Source organism: Schistocerca cancellata, chromosome 2, assembly GCF_023864275.1.
Source record: "Schistocerca cancellata isolate TAMUIC-IGC-003103 chromosome 2, iqSchCanc2.1, whole genome shotgun sequence".
NCBI lineage: Eukaryota > Metazoa > Arthropoda > Insecta > Orthoptera > Acrididae > Schistocerca > Schistocerca cancellata.
The window spans coordinates 770,222,835-770,237,360 of NC_064627.1; the positions used below are offsets into that span (position 1 = coordinate 770,222,835).

General features: G+C 36.8%; 1 protein-coding gene across 1 annotated transcript in view; it reads right to left on the reverse strand.

The window, feature by feature from the left end:
* LOC126158426 (DNA polymerase nu-like) overlaps positions 1-11,654 on the reverse strand; it is a 247,083-nt gene extending 235,429 nt beyond the window's left edge. The window contains exons 1-3 of the mRNA XM_049916442.1: positions 11,632-11,654; positions 10,647-10,753; positions 10,427-10,551 (exon numbers count right to left, since the gene is read on the reverse strand). Of these exons, the coding sequence (XP_049772399.1) occupies positions 10,427-10,551; positions 10,647-10,753; positions 11,632-11,654 (255 nt within the window). The remainder of the gene's footprint in view (positions 1-10,426; positions 10,552-10,646; positions 10,754-11,631) is intronic.
* Positions 11,655-14,526: the final 2,872 nt, after the last annotated feature.

The window sequence follows — 14,526 nt, forward strand, 5'->3', positions numbered from 1 at the left end:
GTGCAACGCAACTAGCTCTTTATTCACACGAAGTAATGGCCACTATCGACAGGGGATCTCAAGTTGATTCCGTATTTCTAGATTTCCGGAAAGCTTTTGACACCGTTCCTCACAAGCGACTTCTAATCAAGCTGTGGGCCTATGGGGTATCGTCTCAGTTGTGCGACTGGATTCGTGATTTCCTGTCAGGAAGGTCGCAGTTCATAGTAATAGACGGCAAATCATCGAGTAAATCTGAAGTGATATCAGGTGCTCCCCAGGGAAGTGTCCTGGGACCTCTGCTGTTCCTGATCTATATAAATGACCTGGGCGACAATCTGAGCAGTTCTCTTAGGTTTTTCGCAGATGATGCAGTAATTTACCATCTAGTAAGGTCATCCGAAGATCAGTATCAGTTGCAAAGCGATTTAGAAAAGATTGCTGTATGGTGTGGCAGGTGGCAGTTGACGCTAAATAACGATAAGTGTGAGGTGATCCACATGAGTTCCAAAAGAAATCCATTGGAATTCGATTACTTGATAAATAGTACAATTCTCAAGGCTGTCAATTCAACTAAGTACCTGGGTGTTAAAATTATGAACAACTTCAGTTGAAAAGACCACATAGATAATATTGTGGGGAAGGCGAGCCAAAGGTCGTGTTTCATTGGCAGGACACTTAGAAGATGAAACAAGTTCACTAAAGAGACAGCTTACACTACACTCGTTCGTCCTCTGTTAGAATATTGCTGCGCGGTGTGGGATCCTTATCTACATCTACATCTACATCCATACTCCGCAAGCCACCTGACGGTGTGTGGCGGAGGGTACCTTCAGTACCTCTATCGGTTCTCCCTTCTATTCCAGTCTCGTATTGTTCGTGGAAAGAAGGATTGTCGGTATGCCTCTGTGTGGGCTCTAATCTCTCTGATTTTATCCTCATGGTCTCTTCGCGAGATATACGTAGGAGGGAGCAATATACTGCTTGACTCTTCGGCGAAGGTATGTTCTCGAAACTTTGACAAAAGCCCGTTCCGAGCTACTGAGCGTCTCTCCTGCAGAGTCTTCCACTGGAGTTTATCTATCATCTCCGTAACGCTTTCGCGATTACTAAATGATCCTGTAACGAAGCGCGCTGCTCTCCGTTGGATCTTCTCTATGTCTTGTATCAACCCTATCTGGTACGGATCCCACACTGCTGAGCAGTATTCAAGCAGTGGGCGAACAAGCGTACTGTAACCTACTTCCTTTGTTTTCGGATTGCATTTCCTTAGGATTCTTCCAATGAATCTCAGTCTGGCATCTGCTTTACCGACAATCAACATTATATGATCATTCCATTTTAAATCACTCCTAATGCGTACTCCCAGATAATTTATGGTATTAACTGCTTCCAGTTGCTGACCAGCTATTTTGTAGCTAAATGATAAAGGATCTATCTTTCTGTGTATTCGCAGCACATTACACTTGTCTACATTGAGATTCAGTTGCCATTCCCTGCACCATGCGTCAATTCGCTGCAGATCCTCCTGCATTTCAGTACAATTTTCCATTGTTACCACCTCTCGATACACCACAGCATCATCTGCAAAAAGCCTCAGTGAACTTCCGATGTCATCCACCAGGTCATTTATGTATATTGTGAATAGCAACGGTCCTATGACACTCCCCTGCGGCACACCTGAAATTACTCTTACTTCGGAAGACTTCTCTCCATTGAGAATAACATGCTGCGTCCTGTTATCTAGGAACTCCTCAATCCAATCACACAATTGGTCTGATAGTCCATATGCTCTTACTTTGTTCAATAAACGACTGTGGGATTGACGGAGGACATCGAAAGGGTGCAAAAAGGGCAGCTCGTTTTGTATTATCACGTAATAGGGGAGAGAGTGTGGCAGATATGATACGCGAGTTGGGATGGAAGTCATTAAAGCAAAGACGTTTTTCGTAGCGGCGAGATCTATTTACGAAATTTCAGTCACCAAATTTCTCTTCCGAATGCGAAAATATTTTGTTGAGCCCAACCTACATAGGTAGGAATGATCATCAAAATAAAATAAGAGAAATCAGAGCTCGAACAGAAAGGTTTAGGTGTTCGTTTTTCCCGCGCGCTGTTCGGGAGTGGAATGGTAGAGAGATAGTATGATTGAGGTTCAATGAACACTCTGCCAAGCACTTAAATGTGAATTGCAGAGTAATCATGTAGATGTAGATGTAGAATTCAAATTTTGACCTTAGTTCCCCAAAGCTGGTCTATCTAAAAGACTATGGAAGAATTTTGTGTTTCACAAAGAATAGTAAGGAAGGCTAGAAAGTTAAAAGCTGAACAGGGGATATTGGCACAGCCCACAGGTAAGTGGGTAAGTCAGATTTGTTTAGGAAAAAAGGACTGTATTACTGTTCGGATAGATGGAGAAAAGGTTAAAAAACAGAAATACTTATTTCTGAGCAACTTAAAAGAAATGTTTGTTGCGTACCACAATAAAAGTGGACCGGAAAATGGATTTTCTAAATTTTGTGAATTAAGGTCAAAGTGGTGTGTGACTGTAGGCACAGCTGGTTCACATTCAGTTTGTGTCTGCACAAAACATCAAAATGTGAAACTAATGTTGGCTCATAGCCCAATAAAAGCAGATTACAAAATTTTACTGAGCAAAATTGTCTGTAATTTGGAAACACAGGATTGCATGCTTCATCGCTGTTAAGTATGTCCACAAACAGAATCTCTAAATGAATATTTGGAAAACACTTTTGCAGATATTGATCCTGAGGATACAATTCAGTTCGAACAATGGACTCACACTTGAAATCAGAGAAATGACAGTTGAAGAATTCATTGAACTATTAGTTACAAAACTGCTGGCCCTTTCTACTCACCCACTACATTGCAAACCATCAGTGCAAGCATTTGCAGTTCACTAAAGAAGGTCTCAAACCAGGAGAATTGATTATATTAATGGATTTCGCGGAAAATTACTCCTTTATTGTCCAAGACACAGTGCAGGGATTCCATTGGGAAAATAGTCAAGCTACAATACATTCATTTCTCATTTACTACAAAGGTAATGAAGACCTAAAAAGTGTCAGCTACTGCATATCAGCGATTGCCTCCGACATGACACCGTTGCAATGTATGTGTTTTTAACGTACTTAATCAAATCCCTTAAGTGCATTTTTGAAGAAATTAAGCATATTCATTATTTTAGCAACGGTTCTGCTGCACTGTACAAAATTTTTAAGAGCTTCCTAAATCTTTGTCATCATCAAAAAGACTTTGGCATTACTGCAGAATGGAATTTTTTTGGAACAAGCCATGGGAAATCACCATGTGATGCAATTGTGGGCACAGTTAAGCGTTTAGCGGCAAGAGCTAGCCCTCAACAGCCAAATGACAAGCAAATCTTACACGAACTGATCTGTTTGAATATTGCAAAAAAAGAATTTCATGGCATTGAATTAATTTATATTAAAAAAGAAATTATTGGAGATTCAAAAATTGATCAAGAGAAATATTTTGAGGATGGATGTACAGTGTCTCTCTACAAGAGACCATCACCATTTTGTGCCAATTGATGAAAAGCAACTTAAGATTCACAGAGTATCAAATGATACATTGTCCTTTATAGCAAATGTTAACTGACATGCTAAAGTTGCTACTAAACATGTTGCCACTAATGAACTACAGCCTGGCCAGTATGCTGCTTGCGTTTATGATGGAAAATGGTGGATAGGAAATATTTGTGAAATTTCACGTGAAGAAAAAGATGCCTTGATTAATTTCATGCATCCTCATGGAGCTGCTCAATCATTTCATTGGCCTACTAGAAGACACATATGCTGGATCCCAGAACAACAGATAATTGCAGTCATACCAGTCCCATCTGCTTCAATGATAGGGTGGCAATACAGTTTGACAGGAGCAAAAGTTTTGGACATCAGCAAAAAATTTTAAACATTTAACAATTGAAGAATTCTGTATTATGGCTTGGGAACCACAGAGAGACCCAAAAAAGGCTTGGGAACCTGCTACATACCCACATTCAGACTTGGGAACCTGCTAGATATTCACATTCTGGCTTGGGAACCTGCTAGACACACACTTTCAGGCTTGGGAACCTGCAGTAAAGAAACCCACCCATGGCTGACCTTGCAAGGCTATCGGGTATGGCCCCTTGGCGATGGGGTTACCAGTCTTGAGACTGGTAGTGGCATAGCCACCATGAACCAACACAAGGATTTTCCAAATTACCAAAAAAGTCAACAGTTTAGGCAAATTTTTTGCACCTTACCCACAGAGACACCAAAATGAAAATAAGTTTTTCTAATAGAATGAAATGTGCTCTGTTGAGTGGTTGTAAGGAATGTAATATGGTAGGTGTCTACTTTGAGATACATGACTTTGAACACAGGTATATTTTGATACATTCATGTTTTTTAGCAAATTTACAGGATGGTAGCAGAGTAATTGAACACATAAGCCAGGCCAAAATTTGTGATATACTAAACACCCAGACAGACAGTAGTTTGGCAAAAGACCAGGTCCATAGCGCACTTTCTCCACTACTTATGCCTTGTTAAACTATGAGGAAAATTTCTCACGACATGATTTGTTGCCCACTTTGAACTGAGATTATGCCAAATGCATTGCTTTCTGAACTCTACTTGCAACATTTGTGTGCAGAGCACACAAAGTTGTATCACTATACCCAGAAGCAAGAGTCTAGCTCTTTTACATTAGGAGCAGTGGAATGCCAAACGTGATGATTTCTTGATGGCTTTTCGGTCTCTGTGAAAGTGGTCTTCATGAAAATGGCTCTAGCACCTCAACCAAGTTACAGGTGAGCCTGAAACTTTGTATAAGTTCATGTAGGGCCCTCAGATACATCATGTACAAATTTAATCAAAATTGAAGATGGTTGAGCTGGGAACATGGAATGACCCATTAGAAAGGGTCACAATTATAAAAACAATGACATTCTTAAATACTGTAGTGATCAGCATTTTGAAGCATGTGCCACACAAGTAGAAACACACAAAATAAAAATAATTATAGTCACAATGTACAGGGCTCCAACTGGTAATTTCCAGCTATTCACTAAACAGCTTGATGCAGTATTAAATTTCTTATCTTCTAAAAATAATGAACTCGTACTAAGTGGAGATTTTTAATTTAAATTTTCTGGAGGATAGTCACTCAAGATCCATGCTAGAGTCTCTTACCACTTCTTATAATCTCATATTCTTAGTAAAGTTTCCAACCAGGGTTATAGGTATATGGGTACCAGCAGCACTGATATTGATAACATTTTTATATATACTACCACACTAGCAAATCATAGTATAAATCCAATATTTAACGACCTTTCAGATCATGATGCCCAGTTGCTTACATTTAATATAGTGGGGTCTGATTCAACTAATAACAGGAAGCGGGAAACTATACAAATAATAAATGAAACAGGAATTGAAGGTATAAAAAAACTGTTTGAGGAATACAGACTGGAAAGAAGTATACAATTCGCCCGGCATAAATGAAAAATATAACTGTTTCTCAAATAGGTCACATTGAAAACTGCTGCCCTAAGAAAGTAATCAAAGTAAATAGATTAAATGTTTCAAAACCTTGGATTACAAATGGAATAAAAGTATCTTTTACATATGGTATATTAGAATCAATAAATCAAAAGTTATTACCATTTGGAATATTCTGTGATCTGGCTAAAGCTTTTGATTGTGTTAAGCATGATATCTTTATACAAAAGTTAAAATATTATGGTGTAACAGGAGTAGCAGGCTCATGGTCTTATACTATCTTTTTAATAGAAAACAGTGTGTGTCTGTATCATGCTTACCACATAACAATAGTCATTCAAAATATGAAAACATCAGAAAAAGGTTCTATTTTAGGTCCCTTGTTGTTCCTATTATATATTAATGACCTTCCATATCCAGTGTCACAAAATGCAAATTTTGTCTTATTTGCCAATACAAGTATTGGTATAAAAAACTGTACCCATTATCTCACTGAGCAATCAGCTAATGAAATATTTGTAAGTACCAATGGGTGGTTCACAGCAAATGGATTGTCACTGAATTTTGACAAGACCCAGTACATACAGTTTAGTACCTCACAAAGAAAACCTGTATAATGTACTCAAACAATGAAATTAAAGCTGTAAACAGTGTCAATTTTTAGGGCTACAAATTGACCACAACGTAAATTGGAAAACTCACACTCTAGACTTAATGGAACGCCTTAGTTCAGCTACATTTGCAGTATGCATGATAGCAGAAATAGGTGATTTAAAAATGAAGAAGTTAGTTTATTCGGCCTACTTCCATTCACTAATGAGTTATGGAATCATCTTTTGGGGAAACTCCTCTCACAAAGAGAACATTTTCAAAATTCAGAAACGAATCATTAAAATTATATCTGGTGTCAGTCCTAGATCATCATGCAAAGACCTCTTTAAGAAACTTGGTATTCTAACTACTACTTCTCAGTACATATACTCATTGATGTCCTTTGTCACTTCCAACATGTCTCTTTTTACACAAAATAGTGAAAAACACAATTATAATACCAGAACCAAAAACAAACTGTATAAGGACTATAAAAGCTTAACATTAGTACAAAAAGGAGTCAAATACATGGCTACTCATATATTCAATAACTTACCAGAGCATATCAAAGGTCTTGTAAACGATAAAGATCGGTTTCAGAGTGAATTAAAGAACTTCCTGTTGGCCAACTCCTCCTACTCCATCGATGAATATCTTCACAAGGATTGTAGCTCATAAATCTGTCTGCATTAGAATTGTACAATATCCATGTATCTGAGTAAAAAAGTATAAAAAAAGCTTTGACTCTTTCCACATCCCAGAGACTCCTCTCCAAGGGATCCATAGAAAACGATAAATGTAATGTAAAAAAGATAATATTTGGGTTCTTTTGAAGTTCATCTTTCAGAACCCTCATTGCCCACCTACTTTCATCATAGGAAATGTCATTTGCATCTCCTATCACAATACACTTGCTTCCAGACTGTAAGAAGCTTTCACAATTCTTTAGACTTTCACATACAGGCACCCCTGGTTTGACACTGATACTTATGTCAAGTCTTCATTGAGCATTAGCCTACATAAAATTTTGCTGATTCTTCTACCATGGCTACCTGCAAAAACATGTATTTTGTGATTTTTCTTCGGTACGTGGTTATATGTGGAATTGAGTTTTTCATCCACTTTTCTTTGAAATTTATCACTATCTTCCCAATCACTAGGTTTTCTTGTCATTCCTTTTCCTGCAGGTTTATAGTCTTCAAATATCGAATTTATTCTCTGTTTGTGGCACAAATTTCTCTGTCCTTCACACTAAACAAACTGAGTTTTTAGGCCTAATATATTTTTCCTGTTAGTTTCCTTTCTGAACACATTCTTCAATGTTGAGCTGTGTTAATACTGATTTAATAATCTGCAAATAATTTTCTGTTACTAAATTTCCTTTTCTGATTACCTCTACCACAGATTCTTCCAAACCAATTTAAGTTTCATGTTCACAGTTTTCTGATGGGTACAGTCTGTTAACTAAATTCACACAGCAGATTTACTGTGTTTAAATTTACCAAACACGATAGGAAAGCTCACAAATGTATCACTGGGCACATCTGAACACCTTTTATCACTGTTTTGTATACACTACACAATTTGAGTTAGTTAGATTCGGAAATTTGACAGAGCAATTTACTACTATGTCTACGCATCATGCCATCTTGAAACTAATTGCTTCACTCTTGATTTGCAAAGTTCATTAATTACAATCACTAAAATTCTTCTTGTCACAAATTATATCCTTAATTATTCTCACATATTACAAAACCCTTTACCAATATTTCATATCAAAACATTCCATGAAAACACTCTAGTACTATACATAACACTGAGTTATTAACCACTGATTCCTCAACGTACATCATATTTGTCACTAATACGTCATCATAAACATCATCACTCACATAAAACATCATTATCACCATAATGCCCTAACACACTGTCACAATCCTATCCTCCCACAATCTACAAGGGTAGTCTGAAAAGTTCACGGACTGGAAAATAAAGAAACTACTTACCTCAGTGAAACTTTTTTATTTTTCAATGTATTCCTCCTATGCTCCAATATAATTGGTCCAGTGATGTTGCAATGTTTTGATCCTATCTTGAAATTAAGTTCCCCCAGTCCTGCAAAATACCTGTCAGTTTCAGTTGTCAGCTCTTCATTTGAAGAGTATCTTCTCTCACCGAGGACAATTTTGAGCTTGGGGAAGAAATGGAAGCCTAATGGAGCCAAATCAGGTGAATTAGGTGGGTCTTGCAACGAGTCATATCTTATTGTTAGTTTAAATATTTTTGGCATAGAACACTTGTGTCTGGGTGTGCATTGTCTAATTGAAAGCTGATTTCTTCCTTGAAAGCCTGGCCATTTTTTCACATATCTTTTGCTGTAGTTGGTCCATCAGGTTATTGTATTGTCATGTAATTGTTTGACCACTAGAAAGATAATCAAAGAGCAGAATCCCTTACACATTCCAAAAAACTGATGTCATTACCTTTCCAGCCAACCATATTACCTTTTCTTTCTTTGGTGGGGGTGAATCAACATGTTCTCCATTGCTTTCATTGTTGTTTTGTCTCTGGGGTATAGTACTGGACCCACATTTCATCTGTGGTCTCAAACCGGTGCAAAACATCTTGCTGGTAGCTCTGAAAATGGATCAGACATTCATTGAACGTTTCCATTCTGCTGTGTTTCTGATCCTGCATTAAGAGTCAATGCACCCAACTACCAGACAATTTTCTCATATCCAGTTCCACTGCTAAAATGTGATATACCCATTCAGATGACATCCCTAAAGCTTCAGCAATTTCTTACACTTTCAGTTGATCATCTTTCATCACCATTTTATGCACATTTGGAATACTTTTTGGAGTAGTGGTGCATCTTTGCTGACCACTACATGAATCATCAGCTAAGCTCCTGAGCAATTTTAAACTCATTTGTTCATTTGACAATAGCTGTAATTGAAGGGGCAGAGTTCCTCAGTGTGTTCTGAAAATTGGCATGAATTTTCTTTGCTTCCATACCATTCTTTATGAAGTATTTAAATCACTGCCTGAATTTCAATTTGTTTCATATTCACAGATTACTACGTGGCGACAGTATCAGAGGCAAGTCTGCTCCACATGTAAAAGCATTGTGGCAGCATTCTTTTACTCATAAAAGATGACCTATTATTATGTGGGAACCTTGTTGTGCTTGCACTGACATCATGACACTTCCACAAACTTTTCAGACTCTTCCAGTATTTCAGTATTTTGTAATATTTCATCAGTAACTTCATCAATAATTCCAATGATTCATCAATGACAACAGTCTCTGACGTTACTAAAACTTCATGACAGTAGAAAAGAAATATCCACTTCATCATTATTTTTCTGCTGTAAAAAATATTCTCTAATACATTAATAGTATATGTCCAGCATAACATACTTCAAATCGGGACAAGAAAATCATTTACCTCTTTCTTATCAGATTTACATAAGAATACAAAGTCTGACTTCCTATATTGCTTTTGTTTTGTGAAGGTTAACAAATGTCGTAAAACACATGACACAAATAAATATAGCTGTTGTAGATGACAAATTCATTCTCACTTATCTCTGTTTCCAGCATAACATTTTATTACTTCTTTATTCTCCCATTAGTCATTACAATAGTATGACAGTAGAAATAATAAAAATTCCCACCACCTATCCGTAGTTTTGCCCATGTTGAGTACAATTTTGCATATCATCTCAAGATAATTACAATTTTGCAAAACATATTAAAATAATTATTGGAATGTAAGTAAAATGTGTGAGGAAGCATAACTGAATGAAAAACGTTACATAAGCCTCCACTCACAGTTAATTTTTCCCATAATGTTACATTGTGACATCCTTCAAAGCCAAATCAGTGCATGCATCCATGTCTAAGGAGTGCAACATCATACTGACAAAAGGGCTCGTACTGCCAAGTTCTTTGTATATTAGACTCATTTTTGTAATATAAGCACTGAAATAATATCATTTATTCCCTCTACACATGAAGTTTCATTTCATTTCTTCCTCCCCTTTCGGGTGCGTCACATTTTTGTAAGGCAGTGTATACACTTATACAATGCAAATATAATTAAAAATATATTATCAACCCGGAATAATTTATAAAACAATTCTTACTCCAAATTTTCTATAAAACAAATAACTGTAATCTACAGCTTTCATCTACTAAGATAGTTTCTTTAAGTTCGAAAATGAGTGTTGTGCATTTATATTCTTCAGTGTGATTCTTATGCCCATACGTTTGTTCCCTTGTAAAAGATAAGTGCCAAAATTTGTAAGAAACTTACCTTAAGTGCAGAAGACTCTTTTAAGCCCAAAGAGGCTGTAACATCAGAGAAAAAGTAAAATGATTTATCAGGATTAAGTAACCAACAGCCAATGAGAGGATCCAAAAGAATCCATTTTAGGCAAACTGTAACAATTAATGATAAAGAAAAGTATTACTCATTTACATTTAAAGAAAAACTCAAAAAAATAAAAAAAGGTAATTGACTTGTGACTGTATACCTTCACTTCTACTAAACTGGAATCTTTTAATTAGATGTATCATGAAATCTTGAGCACAAAAGCATATCTTTCGACATGAATGATTCAGAACAGTCTTCAACAGGCACCTTGGGCAAGAAAGAGATAGTCATTGTTACTATATCATGAAAATAATTACAACCTTATAGAATGTGTGAAGGGCAGACAAAAGTTAATGTTTGAAGGATTTGTTGACCCGACTTTGATTAATTCATCTCAGCAATGTAACTATAAATAATGACAGCTGTAAAAATTGCAATACCTCTAAGGACTGAAATGGACAAAAGATTTGCATATGATATGGTACACAAATGATTAAGATTACAGAACTGTAAATAGCATCAGACTTTTATGTACCTCCAAAATATGTTACAAACTGTTTTCTGTAATTTAGTGCATGCTGTAATGTCACTATTATCTTTCGCTGAAAACTCTCGCATTCCCTTCTTTTGATTTCTTTATACTTGCAACACCATTTGCTATTGCATAAATATTTAATAACAACTGACATAAATATTTAATAACACCTGAATAATTGCTCTTTTCAGTGACGTCAGCATAACCTTCATTTTCTAAGATGTCAAATTTCTTGCTTAATCTTCTTCTTGAGAACTTCTGTGAACTACAATAAATTATTGTAACATACATTAATGACAACCTGTCTCAGGAGTTTTTTATTATACAATTAGCGAATAACCTGTATCTCTTTTTACTCTACATCATACAAGTACATAGTCCCTCACAATTTGAGCCTTTAGGGAATGCTAGATCCTGTATGAAGACTTAGTCATTTGAGGAAAGGTAGTAAATTTCACTGTCAGTTTCCCTTGCTCTTGCTCATTATTGATTTGTTTTCTTATGGAAGAATGTGTTACAGACAATCGTGTTCTTTCTAGTAAAGCATACTAACACATGATGTCTGTAATTTCTTGTATCATATTTGATTTTTTTCCAATGAATATCTTACCTAGTTTGTTTATATTTTCCCATTAAAAACCTTGTCAACTTCTTGTAATGGCACCTACTGTGGCCTATTAGCTTCTTCAGCTCTTTGTAAAGCTTTTATATCTCTACAATACTGCGTGAAGAGTTTGACAGAGCACTGAAAGACCTGAGTCGAAACAAGGCCCTGGGAGTAGACAACATTCCATTGGAACTACTGACGGCCTTGGGAGAGCCAGTCCTGAGAAAACTCTACCATCTGGTGAGCAAGATGTATGAGACAGACGAAATACCCTGAGATTTCGAGAAGAATATAATAATTCCAATCCCAAAGAAAGCAAGTGTTGACAGATATGAAAATTACCGAACTATCAGTTTAATAAGTCACAGCTGCAAAATACCAACGTGAATTCTTTGCAGACGAATGGAAAAACTGGTAGAAGCCGACCTCGGCGAAGATCAGTTTGGATTCCGCAGATATGTTGCAACACATGAGGCAATACTGACCCTACAACTTATCTCAGAAAATAGATTAAGAAAAGGCAAACCTACATTTCTAGCATTTGTAGACTTAGAGAAAGCTTTTGACAATGTTGACTGGAATACGCTCTTTCAAATTCTAAAGGTGGCTGGTGTAAAATACAGGGAGCGAAAGGCTATTTACAATTTGTACAGAAACCAGATGGCAGTTGTAGTGTTCCCTTCTCCTCGGGGCTCTGCCGTGAGTGTTCCCTTCTCCTTGTGGCTCTGCCGTGAAAAATATAAAATAGAAAATCTGATTGGGTTTGGAATTTTGGTAGTTTCAGTTACGGATAAGGCGGACTTCGTATTATTGATTGAGATCGTGCTGTAATTTGACCGTGCATGGCAGACCGGGTCGGCAACACTACAAAAAGCGACTGTATGGAAATAGCATCAGAAACTAATTGAAATTTACCTTATAATCTTGTTAGATACGCAGTACTAATTACAATATAGTCTTCATGGCTGTCTTCCTAATTTCTCTTGTAGGACGACCCGTCTTTCACTTTTCTCCGTCTGTTGAAAACTTCATCAAGTTGTCACTGTCATGATAAATTTACAAATTTGATGATAACCACCTTGAATCACTATTGAAACAACCTCGCTTTGTAATGTAATTTTAATTTCCACCCAAAAGCACATTCAACACATCGCCGAAAAAACACGTCTTTCGTATGAAGACAAGAGAGAGAGTCACCTCAATTAGTTGTTCAAAACAAAAAACCTACGCAAAAGTAAAAAGACGAACAAAATTATTTATAAAAATCGGGCGGAAGTCAAGGAAAAAAAAAAGGTGCGGAAGTCAAAGTACCATTACACAGTTATAAGAGTCGAGGGGCATGAAAGGGAAGCAGCGGTTGGGAAGGGAGTGAGACAGGGTTGTAGTCTCTCCCCAATGTTATTCAATCTGTATATTGAGAAAGCAGTAAAGGAAACAAAAGAAAAATTCAGAGTAGGTATTAAAGTCCATGGAGAAGAAATAAAAACTTTGAGGTTCGCTGATGACATTGTAATTCTGTCAGAGACAACAAAGGACTTGGAAGAGCAGTTGAACGGAATGGACAGTGTCTTGAAAGGAGGATACAAGATGAACATCAACAAAAGCAAAACGAGGATAATGGAATGTAGTCAAATTAAATCGGGTGATGCTGCGGCAATTAGATTAGGAAATGAGACGCTTAAACTAGTAGATGAGTTTTGCTATTTGGGGAAAAAAATAACTGATGATGGTCGCAGTAGAGAGGATATAAAATGTAGACTGGCAATGGCAAGGAAAGCGTTTCTGAAGAAGAGAAATTTGTTAACATCGAGTATAGATTTAAGTGTTAGGAAGTCGTTTCTGAAAGTATTTGTATGGAGTGTAGCCATGTATGGAAGTGAAACATTGACGATAAATAGTTTGGACAAGAAGAGAATAGAGGCTTTCGAAATGTGGTGCTACAGAAGAATGTTGAAGATTAGATGGGTAGATCACATAACTAATGAGGAGGTATTGAACAGAATTGGGGAGAAGAGGAGTTTGTGGCACAACCTGACAAGAAGAAGGGACTGGTTGGTGGGACATGTTCTGAGGCATCAAGGGATCACAAATTTAGCATTGGAGGGCAGCATGTTGGGTAAAAATCATAGAGGGAGACCAAGAGATGAATACACTAAGCAGATTCAGAAGGATGTAGGTTGCAATAAGTACTGGCAGATGAAGAAGCTTGCACAGGATAGAGCAGCATGGAGAGCTGCATCAAACCTGTCTCAGGACTGAAGACAACAACAACAACGTGAGGATATGAATGTGTGTGTGCACAGAGGTTTTCTATGGAAATCTTTTGTTTATTTTTTTAAACAAGTCTTAAGATTCTGTCTCAGATTCCTTCAAAAGCTGTAATAATGTTTTTGATTTTATTCTCTAATTCAAAGCCCATTTGTGATTTTCTAGTTAACTTCATTTCTTAGTCGTAAATCACTTGACCAGTTACTGAAAAGGCTCTATATAGAAGAGTAATTAATCATTTCACTTCATATAATTCACTGTCAAACATACAGTTTGGTTTTAGACGTAGTTTAACAGCTGACAAAGCTATAGTCTCTTTTTTCTTTGAGGCACTGAGTGGAATGAACAAAAAGTTGTGAACATTAGGATCTTCTTTGATTTAACTACGGCATTTTGATAACCAAATATTACTGCAGAAGTTGGACAATTATGGAATAAGAGGAGCAGCTCACAACTGGTTCCTATCGCACTTTAAGACAGGTCATTCTTCACAGAAATCAGTACATCTATGAGGTGGTATCTGATTGGGGCATGATAAAGTGGTTTATGCCTCAGGGGCCACTGCTGATACCACTACTGTTTACACAAGGTGTTCCAGGAAGAATTTTCAACATACAGGGATATGATAGG